The 20,655-nt window shown below is 51.8% G+C and overlaps 1 protein-coding gene across 5 annotated transcripts in view; it reads right to left on the bottom strand.

Annotated features, from left to right (window-relative positions):
* ADORA1 (adenosine A1 receptor) overlaps positions 1-19,948 on the bottom strand; it is a 34,939-nt gene extending 14,991 nt beyond the window's left edge. Inside the window, exons 1-2 of one of the 5 annotated variants that reach the window (XM_060178616.1) lie at positions 19,832-19,948; positions 18,081-18,478 (exon numbers count right to left, since the gene is read on the bottom strand). In XM_060178616.1, the coding sequence (XP_060034599.1) occupies positions 18,081-18,421 (341 nt within the window). In that variant the 5' untranslated portion in view covers positions 18,422-18,478; positions 19,832-19,948. Of the gene's footprint in view, positions 1-18,080; positions 18,479-18,788; positions 19,210-19,270; positions 19,414-19,831 lie in introns of those variants that run through there. The other 4 variants (XM_060178617.1, XM_007522112.3, XM_016187691.2 and 1 more) reach the window with 4 other exon arrangements.
* Positions 19,949-20,655: the final 707 nt, after the last annotated feature.

Raw genomic sequence — 20,655 nt, 5'->3', positions numbered from 1 at the left:
GTGGGGCACAGCACATCTTCCTCTGTAGGGAGCTGGCCTGCACCCCCTTGCTGGCACAGGGAGAATGAAGCAGCCTGAGCCACTGGCAGTGTCCCAGAGCGGGGCCTGGTGAGGCAGCCTCTCCTGGTGGATCAATAACCTCATTTTCCGTCATCACTTCTCCCACTTCCGCAAAGCCCTATAAATTGTCCCAGCTGCCTGTACCCTGGCTGGGACTGCTTGCTGGCTTGGAGTTTGATGTGTGGGCGGGGGGGGGGGGGGTGATGAAATCAAAGACTCTCCTTCCCCAGCCGCCATTCACGAAGACTTCAAAGTGCTGAGCTCTGAACAGGAGAAGAGCAAAGCAGAGAGGTGCAGGAATAGGCCTGGGGGACCCGGGTGGGCAGGGACTGGGCAGGGCATGCACTGCAGCCACCCACAGGCAGAAGGAGGCGAGCAGGACTCGGGTGGTGGCAGTAGGGACAGTGTCCTCTCCCAGACCACAGGAATAACATCACTCTGGACATCCAAAGATTCAGCTGGAGCCCCCCCCCCCATTGTCAAGTCTTGCAAAAGTCCAGCCACCCCCTCCTCTTCCTCTACTGACCTTCAGAGATGGTGTCCACCATCTCCAACAGAGAGAGATAAACCAGGGGACAGGGGAAGCAGCAGGCTCAGCTGGGGCACCCCAGCACGGCAGGCACCTGGCAGTCACAGGAAAGCCTGAGTGAATCAGATCCACATTTGCTGTGCTGGCCAGAGGCCCATCACCTCTCAGTACCCCGCCTCCTTCTCTCATCTATAAGGTGGAGCCTACCTCCCAGCACCTCCTCTGTCTTCACATGGCACTGAGCTTCACAGGAACCTCTCCTTCTCTCTGCACCCCCACTTTCCCAGGAGGAGAATGAGTGACTGGCCCGAGGTCACACCTTAACAACTGAACTTGTAATTGCAAGTCAGGGCCATCAACTCCAAAGCTGATGTTTTCTGTCTCTTGCACTGATAATCAAAAAAAGGTGCAAAAAAAACAAAAAACCATGAGGACAGTCTGATGCTCCCCAGTTCCCATTATGGTCCAGTTTCTCAGACTATAGTGTACATGACTAGCAGGGCCCAAGGGCACTGAGCCTGGCATCTGGCACAAAGCAGCACTCCCCAGTCCAATGGAAGAGTCCAGAAAAAGGACAGGCATTGTCTCAGATCCTGCAGGAAACAGGAGCATAAATTCCTGCCAGGTCCTTGGCAAATGCACCTGTGTAGTCAGCTCCCCAAGACAGGATTCCACCAGCTGAGAGAGAGAAAGCCAGGAGTGGGGGTGGGAAGAGAGAGAGGCATGAAGGACCCTACACCATGGTCCTGATGATGCAGCACAGAACATGGCAGTGCCCCTCACAATGGAGGCACCTTCAGGCCAAGCATCCGACATGGTGTGTGCAGAGAGCAGAAGTCTGGCTTTATTTCACAGATGGCAAAACCGAGACCCGGGAAAGCTTATAGAGGACCCAAGGCCATAGTTAAGCTGCCTGGGCCTTTGAGCAGAGTCGAAGCTGAGTTTCCTCTGATGCTGATCCAGTGCTCTTTTGCAGGGTGCAGTATGTCTGCAGGGGACTGAGAGGGTATTCCTGGGCCCTTCAGAGCAGCCATCCCCTGACCCAGGCCAGGGCCTGCCAGGCTGCCTCTCTGGCCCGGCTCCTCCAGCCTCAGGACCTCATGGGTTATTTCTGCTGCATGATGCCAGCAACACCTCCTGATTTAGCTCCCCTGTGCTTGTGATTGAGGCAGCAGTGCAGAGGAGCACGCACAGGCCCTGAGGTCTGCGAGAAGCAGGCTAGGCCCAAGTGGAACCCCACAGGACCAGACCTGGGTCCCCTGTAACCTCCTGCTTCCAGCCTTGAGCTGCCCTGAGCCCAGCCTCTGCTGACTTCTCCTGAGTCTTGGCAGAATCTCATCTCCTGTCTTTGTCTCTCAGCCTAAAAGATCCAAGAGGATGGAGTAGTGGCCCAACACTGGCTGGAAATCCCTGAGGATGGCAAGGGACAGAAACGGCATTCACTTTGCTATCTGATGGGCAGCGATTCAAGGCGGAGATCTGCTACTTAGCACCGGCTGGCACATTCCAGAATACCGCTCTGGCTCTGTGTTTCCCTGTGTGAGATGGGGCTGACACCAGCCCTGCAACACTAAATCAGACTAAGCACTCCACCAGAGAAGGTGGCCAATGACCCCCCCCCCAACATTGAGAGATACCCAGAGATCATGGGATGCCCTGATCAGCTGCTGTTCTCTCCTTCCTGGGGACCTCCTCATGCCAGGGGCCTGTGACCAAAAGCACAGTGACAAAAGCATCTGGAGCACAGACAGGGGCAACAAACCTCTATGGAGACTTCTGTAGGCCTCCCCACTGGCCCCAGCCCCTTCCCCAAAGCCAAGCTCAACAGCGTCAGGCCTTATGCGAGTTGGGGGCTCCTCAAACCACACCGATGGTTGGGCATGTCAACCATCCACACCAAGCACAGAAGACAGATGGACACACCAAAAGGGAAGGAAAAAGGAGTGAGATGGGGGCTCTTCCCACTCTGCAGGTACACATCTCTCTACCACATCCTGGGGTAGATGCTGCCACTCCCACTTTACAAAGGTAGAAACTGAGACTCAGAAAGCTAAGGCCAAGGGACAAGTCAGCAGCAATGCAGGGACTGAGAGCCATGTAGCCCAGTCTGACTTACTCCCAGCATCCCTCCCACCATCTGCCTCACTCTAGAGGCCCTCTGGATGTTGCCTGCAACCCTGGGAAGTTAATGAAGACTACAAGTCCAGCTACCAGGCATCTAGGGGGCTTGTGCAGATGCGCATGGTGGCTGGCAGGGGCCAGAGTTCCTGTTTCCTGGCTCCCTCTCTGTGAGCTGGACAGATTGGAGGCGCCCTCAGTGTCCCCGGGTTTGGGAAGGAGCTCTCTGTCCTTGATTTTCTCTCTTTTTAAAGATTTTTTAGTCGATTTTAATGATAACACACACACTCAGCTCTGGCTTACAGTGCTGCAGGAGCTTGAACCTAAGACCTCGGAGCCACAGGCATGAGAGATTCTCATAAGCATTATACTTTCTCCCCAGCCCTTCTTGATTCTCTTCATAATCCTTCCTCTTCACATCTTGGCTACAGACTGAGTTCAGACTCTAGATACTTTCTGATAGGCAGAGTGGGGCCTGGAAGCTGCCTCCCCCCATCCCATCTGCTTCCCACTCCCCACCCCCAATTCCTCCCTGCCTCTGCAGTGGAAGGAGATGCCACCGCCCCCCCCCCCCCCCGAGATCCAAGCCCAGCCTGCATATTCATCATTGATCCTCCCCCAGTCCCCCCCAGAGCATGTTCCCCCACCTCTGGCCAGTGTGCCCTCCCTTCTGAGGACATCCCACTGCCCACTGATGTACCCTAGCTCCGGCTCATTGCCCCACAGCTGGGAGCTGTCTGCAGCTCCAGCAGGTCACAGACAGCAAGGACAACACCCCAGAGGGAAGAGGCTTTCTCTGCTGACATCTGCCACAAGGCAAACTCAGCCCCTCTGTCAGGCGGGCACCACTTTGGCCCTATCTTGACACCCCCACAGTAGCTGCCCCAGACAGCGTTCATAGTGGGGATGGTTGCATGCCAGTTTTACAGGCGTGCAAGCTGAGGCCCAAGGAGGTAAGAGATTCATCCAAAATCAGCCAACAGGTGGGAATGCAAACTTAATGCAGCCCCCTTGGAAGACTGTATGGAGAGTCCTTAAACAAATACAAATGGAATTACCTTATGAGCCAGCAATACCACTCTTGGGCATTTATTCATTGGACACACTAATTCAAAGGACATATGCATCTCCTATGTTCATAGCTGTGTCATTCACAATAGGCAAAATGTGGAAGCAGCCTAAATGTCCATCAACAGGTGACTGGATAAAGAAATTAGGGGTATTTACTCCATGGAATACTACTCTGCAATCAAAAAAAGATAATATCGTGTCCTTTGGGACAAAATAGATGGAACCAGGGGTGATATGCTTAGCAAAATAAGTACTACGTGAGCTTTATGGTTCCACTCAAATGTGGACTCTAGATACACACAAGCATGGGGAAAAAAAGAAAACAGAGCAAGCAAACTCCTAAGACTTGAGAACTCTGGTGGTGATCTTTGGGAGGTGGGAGGGTGAGGATACCGGTGGTGGGTGTGGTGTGGAGCTGTACACTGTAATCTTACAAGCTTATAAACCACTATTAATCACAAATAAAAAAATGAGAAAAAAATTCAGCCAGCAGAAAGTGCTGAAGTCAGGGCTCAAACATAATCTTTTCATAACACAATACCTTCATTCAAGAGCCCCGGACACATGTGGTAGCTCTGTGATTAGTAATAGTTTCCTAACCTCTCTGGGGTTTAGCTGCCTCAGGGAAATGTAGAAAGTAGAATGCAGGGAGTCGGGCGGTGGCGCAGCGGATTGAGCGCACGTGACGCAAAGCACAAGGACCAGCATAAGGATTCTGGTTCGAGCCCCCGGCACCCCACCTGTAGGGGAATCACTTCACAAGCAATGAAGCAGGTCTGCAAGTGTCGATCTTTCTCTCCCCCTCTCTGTCTTCCCCTCCTCTCTCCATTTCTCTCTGTCCTATCCAATAACAATGGCATCAATAACCACAACAATGTTAAACAACAAGGGTAACAAAAGGGAAAATAAATTAAATAAATAAATAAATATAAAAAATTTAAAAAATAAAAAAGAAAGTGGGATGCAGCATTCATAATAAAAATATTGTGTGTCTTTTTTCCTTTGTGTTTACTTATTCCTTTTTTGTTTTTTGTTGTAGTTATTGATGTCATTGTTGGATAGGACAGAGAGGAATGGAGAGAGGAGGGGAAAACAGAGAGGGGGAAAGAAAGATAGACACCTGCAGACCTGCTTCACCACCTGTGAAGCGACGCCCCTGCAGGTGGGGAGCCGGGGGCTTGAACCGGGATCCTTACACTGGTCCTTGTGCTTTGCGCCACCTGCGCTTAACCCGCTGTGCTACCGCCCGACTCCCTGTGTGTCTCTTTATAAAATCACACAAGAGTTTAAATAAGAGAGTTCACAGAAGTATTGAGTGAGCACTGTGACTTGTGCATAGTAGGTGCTCAAGAGTCACTCTGCAACTCAGTTATCAGACAGCAGGCATGGGCAGGTACATGGCTGGCCACTGTGGGGAGAGAGGCCAACAAGGATGGAGTCCACACTCAAACCCTTCACAGGCCAGTGAGGTGGTACTAGTGTGCAATTTGAGAAGGGCTATGGGAACATGCAGTAAAAGTAAGGAAGGTATCCTGGAAGAGGTGTCTTCTGAGTTGAAATATTAAAGCATTAAGTAGCAACTACAGAAGGGGAGAGCATCTTCTTCCTCTTCTTCTTCTTCTTCTTCTTCTTCTTCTTCTTCTTCTTCTTCTTCTTCTTCTTCTTCTTCTTCTCTCTCTCTCTCTCTCTCTCTCTCTCTCTCTCTCTGTTGTATGCTTTACATTGGGTTCTAGTTCTCCCCCGCCAAGAGAATTGGATCAGTCCAGTTAGTTTTCGGGGCCGCTTGGCCCCGCCCCTAGGAACCCCGCCAGAGTTCCAGAGTGGAAGAGTTGCAGAGTTCCAGAGTTGGAGAGAGTGCTTGCGCCGCTGCAAAGAGACAGCAGAGTTCTGTTTGGTGATTAGTTTGGTTTAGTTTATGAATCGTTGTTCCTGAATAAAGAATTACAGCTGCCCTGCCCAGCTGTTGTCTCTGCGTCTCTGTTACCCGCCCGTGAAGCTAGCCCGGCCGGCAAGGGCCTCCGAAATTTTAACAACACTCTCTCTCTCTGTTTGTGTGTGATATCAATTCCCCTTCTACCTCCTCCAACTCCAAGTTCTGCATAGGTTAAAAAGGTGAGGGGCACAGAGACATCATAATGGTTATGCAATAGGTTTTCCCACCAGAGGCTCTGAGGTCCCAGGTTCAATTCCCAGCACCACCATAAGCCAGAACTGAGAAGTGCTCTAGTTACAGAGAGAGAGAGGGAGGGAGAGAGAGAAAGAGAGAAAGAGAGAGAGAGAGGAAGAGCTCTGCTATATTTTTACCTTTTGGTTCCTGATGATTAATTAAACAGTTTGTTCTACTTTATATCTTTTTATTTCTTTTTTGGGTGGATTAACAGTTTACAGCTGACTTTTTTATTTAGTAAAATACAATAGTTTGTACACACGTAACATTTCCCAGTTTTCCACATCACAATTCAAACCCCACTAGGTCCTCCTCTGCCCTGAGTTCTAGGACCTGAACCCTCCCCTCCCCACCCCAGAGTTTTTTACTTTGGTGCAATTCTGCTTTGTATCTTAACGCTTTCAGCCACCAAGTTGCAGATGCCAACCGACTTCCCTGTGCAGATGTCCACAAAGAGAGGGGAGCCAGCAGGAGTTGGGGGTCCCGAGAGCAGGCTGCATGAGTGAGACCCTGCATCCTCTGTACCCCAGCCGCCCAGCCTCTGACCCCCAGGGCCTATCTTTGTCCTCTGTGGGAGCAGCTCCACCTGCTAAATGTCAGTACTAAGGACTCAGCACCTACTAAGTGTCAGGCAGGCTGTGGGAGACACTGGGACACCTAGAGGGAGAGAACCCAGCAGGTCACAGCAGCCAGGTGGGACGGAAGGCCCCCAGTCACAAGAAGACACGGGACAGAGGCCAGGCACTGCCCTGAGATGCAGCTGTAAGCACGGAGTTGCACTCCAGGGGATGGATACCCTTCACCCCATTAAAGCATCTCACAAAAGCAGGAAGAGAAGGAGGCCTCTCCGGAAAGGGGTCGTTAAAAACACCCAGGAGAGAGGGACTTTCCAAGACTGTCCCCAGTCTGCTCCTGTCCCCAAGGCAACGGCTGCCAGATGGGTGATGCCCAGAGTCCAGCCTCCTTTAGGACAGAGGAAAGGGGCGGTGATGGGGGAGGGGGGCTGGCAACTCTTGGTGCCCACACATTCCAGCTGGTGGAATACTAACCCACTTCCTTTCTGCCCTAGTAGTCAAATCTGACCCCTGGAGCACTGAAGGTATGGGAGAGGACCCTGCTTCGGGTAGCTACAATTATTCAGGGCGTTCCCACATCCACAGTGTTAACCCACCCAGGGTCCCAGCAGTGAGATGGGACATGTGGCTGTGGATCCACCCAGAGTGTCTGAGGATGGACAGGGAGTAAGGTAGGGCTGCAATGGGAAGTATCCCAAAAGCCTCTGTGTCTCCTTCTGCATGGACCTTGGCAGAAATGAAAAAGTCCCCTACCCTGCTCCCCAATTCCGTTGTCTCTTTCTGGAAACTTCAGGGATCCCAGAGCCACATGTCCTTGCTGTGCTTCAGCCCAAGAAAACCAGTGGCCTCCTGGGGAGCGGGGGAGGGATGGGGAGAAGAAACAGCAACTGAAGACTACAGAAGTTGTCGCAAACTGGGGGACCCTTCCTTGAGGCTGTGGGGGGCAGGAGGGAGTCTATCTGCCAGATCACATGAAAGGGCTGGGGAACAGACAAGCAAGAAAGATCTGCTATCGGGAGTCGGGCTGTAGCGCAGCGGGTTAAGCGCAGGTGGCGCAAAGCACAAGGACCGGCATAAGGATCCCGGTTCGAACCCCGGCTCCCCACCTGCAGGGGAGTCGCTTCACAGGCGGTGAAGCAGGTCTGCAGGTGTCTATCTTTCTCTCCCCCTCTCTGTCTTCCCCTCCTCTCTCCGTTTCTCTCTGTCCTATCCAACAACGACGACAACAACAATAATAACTACAACAATAAAACAACAAGGGCAACAAAAGGTAATAAATAAATAAAATAAAATATATAAAAAAAGAGCTGCTATCATCTTGAAAGTTACCCCCAATGTCTAACAGGAACTGAACCTTTCCACCAATTCATTCATTGATTGATTCATTTATTCATTCATTCCCCCACTCCCTCCAGCAGCCATAAGCACAGGAGTCACATTTAATTTCTTTGTGGCTTTGCACAGCTGATCTGTTTCCACCTGGCTCTACCACATCTGCTATCTTTCCAGGTGTTTGCCACCACTCAACTCCCTGACTGCTTCCCACCGCCACCCCTTCCCATCATGCCTCCTCAAGGCTTTCTTGCCCACACCAGCCCTTCCTCCACTTGGACCAACTTTGTTTTTCAAATGCTAACCAGCCAAAAGCTAACATGGAAGAGATTGTGTCTGGATGTGCTACCTTATATTTTTTTATACACTACTGTGCTTAACTTACTAATATTTTGTCAAGAACTTCAGACATGTCATTTGGTGGCAGGGGCTGGGCTGGAGGGAAACAGTTAGCTCAGTGGTTGGGCTTCAAACTTGCTTATGTGAGGCCCAGGAGTTCTGCACCAGCCTCCCACCAGAGCAGATCACTGTTGTGGCCTCTCTTTCCCCGTCTTTCAAATAAAAGAAATATATATTTTTAAATAAAGTGCAGTGTACTCCTGCTCTTCCTTAAAGAAAGAAATATTAGTTGGCTTATGTTTCTTCCTGCTCAAAGCACTCAGAGGCCTCAAAGCACAGTAGAGTGACACCAAAACTCAACCATGAGTCACAACTGTGGAGTCACCAAGCTCCACAGAAATCCTTGAGCCCTGTGGGTCTCTCTGAACACTCACAGAAGCTTGGGAAAGCCAGCAGGGGTCAGCCCTTCAGAATACCATGGTGGCCTCCATCCTGAACTCTTCTCAATTTGCAGTTGAAGCCACTGCTTGTTTATCTGTGTGGTTATTAGCTCTCTTCTCACTAGTCTCTAAGTCCACGGCACAGACTAAGGAAGATTTCTTGACAATAAGATACCCGGTGCCTGGCACAAAACCTGGTGCTCTGATTAAGGATAAAATGAGCTCTCCTCCTCTTCCTCCTTATCTAAGCAGCTGCTTGTAAAAACCACTGCCACCCTGCTGAGTCCCACTTCAAGGTCATCACCATGACCCTTGGCACTGACTCCAATTATACCAGTCTAGTCATTCTCACTTTCTAGAGAATTCTTTTGCCTTTCTTATTCTCCCTGTCACCTCCTCCTCTGGCATCCTCTTCTCAGCTGATGGCCTTGCTTCTTCCATATCACCAAGGAAGCTCACACATGCCAGCAGCTTCACCCCCCAGTTGAGCCCTTCCAAACTCAGGTGGCCTCCAAACTCCTCTGAAGTTAATTCCTCCATCTATGCCCTAGGTCCCTGTATGCCCAAAACAAGGACAACCTTCCTTGTTTCTCTCCTTTGCTCAGTCCCTGGTCTTTTACTCTGCACTGGATCAACTAAACCCACTGGTGTCCTTCCTGTCTTGAAAAGCAACACAAAGCAGTACGCCTACACCTCACTCCTGATAGCTACTGCCCCATAGCTTGGCTCTTAGAAAGAAAATACCTCAAAAGGGAAATCTGTGCATAGTCCATTCCTATTCTCTCTTGAGCCTTCCCCTATCATGCTTTCTGCTCCCTTTGACATGACTCTTGCTAAACCCCATGGAAATTCTCAGTCCTCATCTCATTTAGCCTTTGGACCATCTCACAAGGGACTATGATCCCCGCCCCCCCCCCCCCGCCCAGCATACATATATACATATAATCCGATCTTGAAACATATATATATATATATATATATATATATATATATATATATATATATATATATATATACAGGCAGAAACTGAGAAGGAAAGGGAAGGTAGAAAAAGAGAGAGAAAGAGAGATACTTGCAGCACTACTTAACCACTCATGAAGCTTTCCCCTTGCAGGTGAGAACCAAGGGCTTGAATCTAGGTCCTTATTCATGGTAACGTGTGTACTCAACCAGGTGCGCCACCTCATGTCACCTTGTGGGTTTTATTCTTACGCCTCGGAATGCCTTTCAGTTTTTTCTACTGGTAGCTAATCTCATCTTCAGCTTCTCAGTGCTCAGTCCTGCCTCTGCTTTATCGGTGCTTTCTCTTGAAGGAAATCCAGTCTTGTGGATTAATCATATTTATATTCTGAGCCCAGACCTCTCTTCTGAATTCTATCTGTGAACACACAAGTGCCTGTTCAACATCTGATAAACACTCCAAATCCCGTGTGTCTAAAGCTAATGTCCTTTCATCACTCCCCAGGCCTGCACCACCTGCTGTCCTCCCCACCCTGCTTAATGCCAACTCCATCCTTCCACTTAAGACGAGAAATTTGGTCACACTCGACTCTACTTTTTCTCACATTCCACAAAGATTCTTCAAAATGCATCCGAAATCTAAACAAATCATGGAACACTCAGACAATGGAATGCTAAGAGCAATCAAAAGTAAAATCCACTGCTGTAATTAGTAACAAAGATTAAGTTTTGGAAACTAGACATTAAGGAGTATATATTATCCCATGAACTACTACTCTGCAAAAAGACAGCTTTGTGTCCATTGAGACAAAATGGATAGAACTGGAAGTGACTGTGGTTAGCAAAATAAGTAAAGAGATGAAAGACAACTACTAGATGGTCTCATTCAGATGTGAAAACTAGAGAAGTGATACACATAAACTTGAAAAATAAAAGTAAACAAACCATTTCTAAGATTTTGTGAGAACTATGGTATTTATCTTTGGGAGGTGGGAATATGGAAACACAGAACTTGGTGGTGGGTGTGGTGTGGAGCTATATACACTGCAATCTTACAAGCTTGTAACCTACTATTAATCACACATTTAAAAAATGGGGAGCGAGGAAGAGTATATACGACTTGATTTCTTTTTTTTTTAAGGTTTTATTTATTTATTTATGAAAAATGATAGCAGGAGAAAGAAAGAACCAGACATCACTCTGGTACATGTGCTGCTGGGGATTGAATTCAGGACCTCACGCTTGAGAGTTCAATGCTTTATCCACTGCGCCACCTCCCTGACCACACTGACTTGATTTCTTTTACAAAGTTCAAAAAACAAATAAAATCAGTCCATGGGGATAAAGGTCAGAAGAATGGTTCCCTTTCAGAAAGCACTGACTGAGACCAGCACAGAGGAGCCTTCTGGGGGTGCTGAGAATATTCCAAAGGATGACATTAGATGCATTCATATGAAAAAACTCTATGGAGTTAAACTTAACGTGTTTTATTATATGGGCATTCTAATCAAATAAAAAGAAAAGATCAAGGGAGGGGATTGGATACAAAACTCTGGTAGTGGGAACTGTGTACCCCTCTTATCCTATAGTTTTTTAGATGTTTTCATTTTATAAATAAATTCAAAAAGAAAAGGAAGTTCAAATTTCAAAAGCCACAGCTTGAATTAGCCTCTTCTCACCACATTCTCTGCTGTCATTTGGCTTCACATCTCTCTTTTCTCTCTCAGGGCATTGCAGCTATCCTGCTTATACTTTTACCTCCACAGCAGCCAGAAGGAGCCGGTAAAGCCGAAGATCCAGCTGGGGAGATGGCATAAAGATCATGCAGAAGATTTTCTTGCCTGAGGCTCTGAGGTCCCAGGTTCAATTCCCAGCACCAACAGAGAAGCCAGAGCTGAGCAGTGCTCTGGTATCTCTCTCTCTCATTAACATAAATAAATAAAATGGTTTTTACATAACCATTGTAAATCTATCATGTCACTTCTTTGCTCTAAACCTTCAATGGTTCCCCCATTTCCCTCAAGGTAAATGCAAGTGTCTTCCCAGTGGTTTCCAAGGCCCCTGCAGGCAGACAGTGGAATTTCCAACCACTTGCACCCCCCCCCTGCAATGCCATCTCAGCAGCACAGAATCCCAGCCTGGCCCCAGTCACCTCAGGTACGTTCCCTCCCCAGGGCCCTCAATCTAATCTCCTCAGTGGGGAATGTTCTCCTGACATCTTGAGGGCAGTGCCCTGTGCTTCCAGGCAGCATCTTCTCAAGGCAGCCCAATTTTATCACCCCCACTTAATCACCCCCACTTAACACTGCAACTCTCCTCCCTGTCCTGGCATTCCCCCCATTTTCCCTGATGCTTGTTCTTTTCTCATAGCATATTTTACCTTCTTACACTCCACATATTAGGTACTGTGTTTATTATTTGGCATCTGTTATCACCCATTAGAACATATTCCCTAAGGATCTCTGCTTTGTTAATGAATGTACTCTAGTGTTCTTAACAATGCATGCTGTACATGAGGCCCGGAGGCCCTCAAAATGCTTTTGCTGAATGAATGATTTAATGAATGAGTGAATGAATGAGTTTATATTAGGACCCTATAATGGAATCAAGCCAGTATGGCGGGCATACGGGACAGAGAAGTCCCAGAGACAGGCAGGGAGCAAACAGGTGACAGTCCTTTCCCATAAGACTAGAGGTGCTGAGTAGGGTCCAACTGCCAGCCCAAGCATGGCAGTCAGGTGCCAGCCTTCTGCCATCCCTGCTCCTGCCACAGGAAAATAGGGAAGTTCCTCTTGGCCAGCCTGATCCCTAGCAAGCCATGATCTCAGCAGTGGCTAAAAGCTCCAAAACAGGGCACAACCAGACTAGCCTGCCCATCTCTGCATCCCCAGCCCCTACCCGGGCCACAGCAGGTGTTCTGATCCTTGCACAATTAGGAAGGGGGCATCATCTACCTCCTGGCTCCACCAGGAAGGAAACTTGCAGGGTGGGAAGCAATGTAGCAGGTACCCTGGTCTCTCCTTTAGGGTCAAGAAAGTCCCTTGCCAGCTGCCCCCTTCCTCTGGCACCCTACCTCCAGATGGCCAGCCTTTCCTTTGTTCTCCAGTTGCTTGGTGGCCTCCTCTGGACTGAGTCAAGGAGGCTGAGTTTTAAGGGGTGACTATGTAGCCTGAGGAGCTAGGTGTCCAGCATCCTCTCTGAAGTCAGGAGCCCACCTTGCCAAGTGGGGTCAGCTGGAAAGTACCCCATTCCAAGCACCCTGCACACCTCACCAGCAGACCCAGCAAGAGGAATCCCAGGTCTCAGAGAACAGAGACTGAACAAGGAGGTTGAGGCAGACAGCCCTGCCAGCAGCCCTGCCCAGAAGGACATGGGAAGACATGGGTGCCAGGCGCACCCCTGAGGATTTGCAGCTTCCATGAAATTAAGCTGGAGAAGTGGGCACTGCTGGAGCAGAGGGAGCTGGGAAATGTTTACCCTCTTAGCAAGACCCTGACCGACAGCAGTTGTGCAGTTTACCAGGAGGTAGGGCGTAGGGTCCCAGGCTCGGCCCTGACCCCATGACACATGTGGGATCAGTAATGAATCTAACAGCCCCCCAAAAGTCAAAATGAGTGAATAAAATCAGATAAAAAATGTTTAGAGCATGCCCACTCTGCCAGGCACCAGGGCACAAAGGTGCACAAACAGATATGGCTCTGGCCCTTCCAGTGGTTACGAAAATCAGAAAAATAACCTGAGCTGAGAGAGCTGGCAAGAAGCCAACCCACCTGAGCACCTACCTCAGGGAAGTTGCCTAGCTCAGGTGGGAAGGGGTGAGAGAAACCATGCTGCCAGGGTCCTCTGAGACCTGAAGCCAACAACCCACTGTTACAACAACAACACAAGTCAACAGCCCACTGTTACACCATCACAAACGTCCCCACAGGACAGTTTGTACTGGCATGGAGAAATGCTAATATAACTGTAGGAGAATATAAAGGATAGAAAACCTTTGATGCTCTCAACTAGGTAAAAATAATCTTTCTCTCCATATAGATGTGTATATGGAAATTTTTTTCTGGAAGACTAAAATGTTCACAGTAATCTGTAGGTGGTAGAATCATTGTAATTTGATCATCTCCACCCTTTTCCATATTTCTCAAATTGTTAATAAGCACAGTTGCCTGTATGCTTAGCAATAAGTACTAAGCATCAGGTTATGGCTTCCACAACCTCATGTGGTTGCCCCTGGGGAGAAGAATTTTCCAGAAAGCTTCTAGATCGTTCTCCCGCTTCTAAGCAGCACTGACACCTGGGCAGGCTGTTCCTAAAGCACTTGGAGGCTAAGCAATGCCAGATGGGAAGCTGGCATCCTTAAACCCAATCCAGATCATTTTCAACCCAAACCCTTTAACATAGCACACCTGAACACCACCCTACATTCAAGCACACAAATGCCCTGTTTAATCACACAGCAATGCCCTCCCCTCCAAGCCCAGCATTCATTTGCTGAGGAAGCCCGCAGAGGCTACATTTTTCTGCTCTGTTCCTTGAGGAGTCCTGCCCCAGCCTTTTACGTCAGGAGCTGGGGAGTGGAAGCCAGGACAGTGAAGGGGAAAAAAAAAAAAAACACTCTCAGCTGAGGGACCAGGAATATACAGGGATGCAGGGCTTCAGTTTTGTCTGTGAGGCAGCTGGGCCTCTGGCCGCTCCTCTTCTCAGACACTCCCAGCCTATGACTAATGCATCTTTAGTGGATCTGCAGGCAGCCTACCTCTCCTCAAAGCACTGAGCACAACTAGAGAGGGACAGTTTAGGGGCCCAGAGGCCACAGACAGCTCCTGCTGGGACCCAAGCACAGCAGTCACTTGAGCTGTCAAGCCCAGGGTGGGGAGGGCTAAATGGATGCCAGCTTGAGAGCTAACAGCCTCACCCACAGTTTCTCTCCCCTGACCTCCACTCTCACAGCCCAGCTAGGCAGGCTTCCAGCTGTGGACAGAGGCAAGGCTGCCAGGCACCCAAGTGCCCACTGGGGTGAAGGTGGGAGGGAGGGGAGACAGCCAGTGTGGGCTGAAGGGAGTGTAGGATCCACTGGCAAAGATCAGAGGAGCAGAATCCTCCAAGGCCAACAACTCCTCCACAAGCCCTTCAGCTTCCCGAGGCTGAGCCAAGAGACACAGGGACTCACTGGTGAAAGGCATCTGTTGAAGGGTCCTAGATTCAAATCCTGTCTTTGCTCCTGACAAAAATATCCAGGAAAATCACTGAAGTTCCCTGAGCTCCAGACCTCAGTTTACTCATAGAAGTGTCTCTAGAATGACCTCAACTAGAGAGAGACTATAAGCATCATCAGATCAGTCCCTATAGAGACACAGCCCTATACCTCCTCCTAGGACAGGAGCTAAACCCCAATACAGTCTTCTTTATAAAAGAGCTGACAGGAACCCTGAGACCTTCAGTCAGCCTCTGCAAGACACCGAGCAAGGCTCAGAGAGGTTGAGTAACTCATTCAAGTTTCAAACTCAGGTCCTTCTAACTCTCAAACACCCACTGCCCTTTCTCCTCACCCCGACAGAGCATCCTCACTCAGGTCTCCTGCCACAAGTCCCTTGCCGGCCCTCCCCCACAATGACCAAACTCTAGAGTAGGGATGAAATATGACTAAGAAAATCTAGGGTGACCCTGGGGACTCCCCAGGAGCAGGAGCTGAGGAGACAGGGCATCCATCACTGAGTCTGTGGATGCGGCAGTCAAATGGTATGTAAAGGACATGGAAATGACCGTGGGCCATTGATGGAGTGACAAGTCCTGCTTTTTTGTTTGTTTGTTTCCAACTGGATCACACTGCATGACTTAGACTTGGGTTTTTTTTTAATTTGTTTGTTTTTGTCCCCCCCCCCCTTTTTTTTTTACTTTCTGCCAAGAAAACAAATACTGCAACTGACTAAATCATGCCAGGCTTGGTGAGAGGCCCTGGCTGGTGCCAGCTGCCCAAAGGGCCAGGGGCAATGACAGGCAAAGGTCTAGAGCAACTCACCACCTCTGCCACCTCCCAGCTCCTGGCTCTGAGGAAACTCAGGATACCCATGACCAGCATGTGGCTCCAGGGGAGCCAGGACTCCGCAGAGATGAGGAGTGGCTGCTGTCAGGCCCGAGGAGGAACCAAGAGGGTCTAGTCCATAGTCAGAAGGCCAGAGGTTAGGCACCGGGAGATCTGCCTGAGACTCCATTCTGGAAACTCATCAGGTTCAGGTTCAGCGGGCTTTTACTGAGAGTCTGCCCTGTGCCAGGCCCCATGAGAGGCTTTCTGGAAAATGTTTAGAAATGGACAAAACATGATTGCTGCCATTCTATTCTTCCACTGACCATCCACCAAGAAAAAGCCATGTGCATAGCATTACTTAACACTTCTCGGAGTACATGTGTGTGACAGTGTGCATGGGAGGTGGGGGTGGAGAAGATATGTGTGTGCTACAGAAGATGATGAGTTGTCAGTGTGTATGTGTGTGCATGTGAAGAAGGCAGTGAGAGCTGCCTACTCAGCCTCACTGTGCACCAGTGTTTAGAGTAGCAATAATCTCATATACCTGCATGTCCCATTTGTGGTTGGCATAAACTACATACTTACTGCTTTACAGGTAGGCATTTATGGGTGGGAGTAGATAGTATAATGGTTATGCAAAGAGACTTGCATGCCTAAAGCTCCAAAGTCCCAGGTTCATTCCCCTGTACCACTGTAAGCTGGAGCTGACATATATATCAGGAATACATAGGCATATTCCCCAGCCATCCTGAGGAGAAAGCACTATAATGAATGTCCTCTTGCATGGATTAGAGGTTGAGAGCTTAGATGGAAGGGTCACAGATGACTTTCCCAATATCACACAGATAAAGACTCATAAGCAAGGATTTGAACCCAGGCTTGTCCTTCTCAGCCTCTGTGCATGCCCCTACAGGCCCTCAGGACCCCCCGCTCCTCAAGGTGGAGCAAGAGTGGGGGAAGGAGCTTGTGTCCCTGGCATTAGCCACCATCCCTGCCATCAAGCTACCATTCCATTCCCATGGGGCAAGACACCCACTCACAACCTCTGTCACACCAGACACGCCAGTTGGAGCTCCGGAGTCAGGATTTCTCCTTTGGCCCTACTACTCTTGCAACTCTGCAAGATGTCCTATTATGCTGGTGCTGTGCTAGAATGGTCCTGCCCCAGACCAACTGCACCCTCCATGGCTGAGTTGCTCCCCTGCCTTCCCTTCTCCCCCCCCCCCCCAGCAGCAGTCTTCATCCTTCTTCCCTGGGAAACCTGGGAGGGTCTGAGAGAGGGGTCAAGGGCAGAGACTAGCCACCCCCAGGCCCCGTGCAGGCCATGGGGAAGCATGTGGTGGGCTGGAGGTCTCTGTTCTCACCCTAGTTTAGAAGCCCCTCTGGGCCATTTCTCCTGTCACCAGGGCTTCTCCAAGCCCCCTCATGAGACAGGGGTGAGGATAGGGGTACATGAAGAAAAGATGGGAAAGTCAAACCTACATAAATCTAATTAAACAGGAACAGGAGAAACGTGGGTGCCAGGCCTGCCTGGGCAGACTGCCAAGTGAGGCCAGAGGCCCCATGGCCCAGATGGGGAAGCTACTTGGGAATGGCAGGTGCCAGAGATGGCCAGAGTTCCCCAGTAGGCATGGAACCTCCTGAAGAGAAAACTGACAGAGGGGGGGACGCATGTCTCACGAGGGCATCCAGCAGGGCTGGCCCTGGCACTATGCCCAGGCATTTGTTGACACTTGGTGGCCTGGGCACTGCCTGGTTATGCCAGTATGGCCTGGCAGCCTGGGGAAGGAGTCCCAACGCAATGCGGACTGTGAAGACAGGCACCACCAGGCCACCCCCCACTGGGGTTGCCAGGGCGCAGACAATGCTCCCCTGCTGAGACTGGCCAACACACAAATGGGAGGCAGTGAGAAGGCACCGTATTTCTCTGCCCTCCTGCCTGCAGTGAGGTCCCATGTGTGGGAGGGAGGTGGGCAGAAGGAACGAGAGGAGTCAACAGGACAGCCCTGCAGGGTGGAGCTGGTTGGCAGCAAGGACAGGAAAGCTAGAGACTATTAGGGAGCTGCACTCCTGCCCCTGGTGTCTTTCCCACCCCACCCCCATGCCTGGCATACCCTCACATAGCCTAGCAATCCACTCTGCCAGTCACTTCCCTATGCTGGGGGAACTCGGCTCAGTGCTCTAATCCCCCACCCCAGGCCAGATGGGTAGCTGTGGGTCGCCTGAGACATGTAGGAAGAGCAGCAGCAGCTTCAGCTCGGAGGCCTGGGCACTGCCAGGCTCACATCCCTCCAGCCTCCCACCCCTCTGCATTTATGGCAGCTCAGCCTGAGGCTCAGAGGGCAGTGCCAGGACCTGGAGGTCTGGGGAGCTGGCCTGTGTGGGTCTTGGGCTCTGCCCTTCATCCTCTCTTGGTGGCCCTAACCACCCAGTGTGGGCAAGGAGCCCCAGGGACCCAACTCACCGGAGGGGGATCTTGACGCGGAGGTAGCGGTCCATGGCAATGGCCAGCAGGGCTAGGATGGAGCTCTGCGTGAGGATGAGGACAGGGCAGGCCACCATGAGGCAGGTGTGGAAGTATGTCTGGGGTCCCACATTGATGAGGATGGCAAGTGGGATGACCAGGGCGCCCACTGCCACGTCAGCCACGGCCAGTGACACGATGAAGCAGAAGGTGGCATCCCGAAGAGCCTGGTTGACCTTCACTGCCCAGATGACCAGCACGTTGCCAGGCACTGAGACCAGGGCGATGAGCACCTCGATGCCAATGTAGGCGGCCTGGTAGGCCGAGATGGTGGGCGGCATGGTGGGTGCAAGCTGGGCACATCAGCGAGTGGGCACCAAGGGGCACGGGGCGGGCACCTGTGGTCAGGAAGCCGGGGTGGGAGGCCTGCCAGCAGGGATAGGGGGCCCAGGCGGCTGAGGCCAGCTTGGGGTTCACATTAAGTGCCCCCAGGCCGTCAGAGCAGGAAGTGGGAGGGGGGTCCTCTGCCTAATCTTTGTCCCCTCCCTGCTCACTTCCAGGAGGCTCCATTCAGTAACTTAAAATAGCAGCTCTCCTGCCCCTGGGGCTTTTATCAGGTGTAAGGCAGCACAGGGCACACTCCCCACGGGGGTCCCTGCGCCGGGTTGTGCCCATCCATGCCCACAACACACGGTGCAGGGAGCTCACCATCCTGGGGGTCCCAGAGGCTGTGCCCGAAGTCGCGGGCAGCCGGTACCACCCGGGCCTCGGGGGGCGCGCCGGACAGGGCTGGGCTCCGGCCGCTCGCTCATCCTCCTCGGGCTCCCGCCGCAGCCTCAGCCCGGCCCTGCCAGCAATCACATGGTCCGACCAGGCTCGGCCCCGGACGCTTTTAAAGAGCTAGCGTCCTGTTTCGCACCTGGGACCCGCTGGCCGGCGCGGGGTTGGGAGACCGAGCCCAGCACCCCCATCCAGGGCGCAGACCCCCGGCCCCCAGCGTGCAGGCACTCGCGCCCTGCGCCCACCTGCGCTGCGGGCACCTGCCTCTTGGCGGCCCTGCGGCCCCGGCAGCGTGGCCAGGCGCCCTCGCCCACCGACTCGGGTGGGAGTATGGGGATTTCTCGTCTCTTCTTCCCACCCTGTCTGCCTCCCACCGGGCAGCGAGCGCAGCGAGCTGGGCACAGACTTACCCAAGGTCACCAAGCCAGCGCGCCCGGCCACCTGCGGGGTGTCTGCCCCGCGCCCTCCCCGCGCCCCGGGGGTGCTGGACAGCCCCGGACAGGGGTTGAGGGCCAAGGGGTGCGGGTCAGGGGGTACGAGCAGGCGGCGACTTGACTCCAGCGCCCCCCAGGCGCGGGAGCTGAGTGACAACCTTGCTCCGCACACCGGGAGGGGCGGGGGCGGCGGAGGCACCCGCGGGCCCCTCCCCCGCTCCCTCAGTCTCTTCCCCCACCCCCTCCTCCAAACAAAGGAAACCGCTCTGGGTGAGAAAAGCTGGGGGGGGGGGGCGGCGGGTGGCTTTCCTGGGGTCCGGTGTATGGCTCCAGCCCCGGTGGACCAGGGACAACCGGGCTGCGTCGGCGCCCTCCCTCCCCCTCAGTCCTCCTCCCTCCTCTCCCCGGGATGCCAAGGAGGTTCCAGGATGCCCCCCACTTTCATCGGGAGACTCCCGCACTGCTCCCCACCCTCGCCCTCCATCCTGAACCCCCGCTCCCCTGGGGAAGCCAAGCCTGCCAGCTCTGGAAACTAACCTCCTTGGGCGCATGGTACTTCGCAGCCTCACTCCTGAGTCATTATACTCGGTTCTCCTCCGTGTTGCTAGCGAGTTCCATCTCACAGACCAGGGCACGGAGGTGCAGAGGCGAGGGCTAGCATCCCATGGTCATCTCTGGCGGAGTCCTCCCCTTCCTTCCCCCCTTTCTTTCCCCCTCCCTCTTCAGAGCAACTAAGCCTCCAAGTAGCCAGCGCTACACCGACCCCCACCACCGCCGCACCCCACCAGAGAAAGAAGCAGGTTCAGAGAAGGCGCTTCTGTGGGTCACACCGCAAATCCGCGAGGGTCCAGGGCTAGAAAGCCAGGGCCTGCGTCCAGGTCAGTGCTCTTGGGACTGCCTTTCCCCTCCCTTGCTTAGCTGCCTCCAGCTGAGGTGATCCCTCTAACATTAAAACACCCCAGAGGCAGACCCACGGGGGGGGGGGGGGGCTCCTTACTGGATAGATTCTCATTCACTGTGGGTACTATGAAAAGATACTGGGGCAGAATCTAGGACAGCCAAAAAAACTAAAAGCATGAGGTTCTGAGTTCAATTCTTGGCATCACATGTGCCAGATTGGTGCTCTGGTTCTCTCTCTCCTTTTTCTGTCATATTAATAAATAAATAAATGTACTGGAAAAAAATGTCAGGCCACCTGGCCAGCACACCCACCTGTGGGCACTGCCCCCTACTGGGTGCTTCTATCTCAGGTCAACTCAAAGGCCAGGGTCTTCAGAGAAAAGCAGATTTATTCAGGCTGCTGGATCCACAGCTCAAAAGACTAACTTGCACTCAGGTGGGGACTCAAAGTCTACAAAGGG

Source organism: Erinaceus europaeus, chromosome 19 (assembly GCF_950295315.1).
Source record: "Erinaceus europaeus chromosome 19, mEriEur2.1, whole genome shotgun sequence".
Classification (NCBI taxonomy): domain Eukaryota; kingdom Metazoa; phylum Chordata; class Mammalia; order Eulipotyphla; family Erinaceidae; genus Erinaceus; species Erinaceus europaeus.
This window is presented reverse-complemented; position numbering and strand designations above follow the sequence as displayed.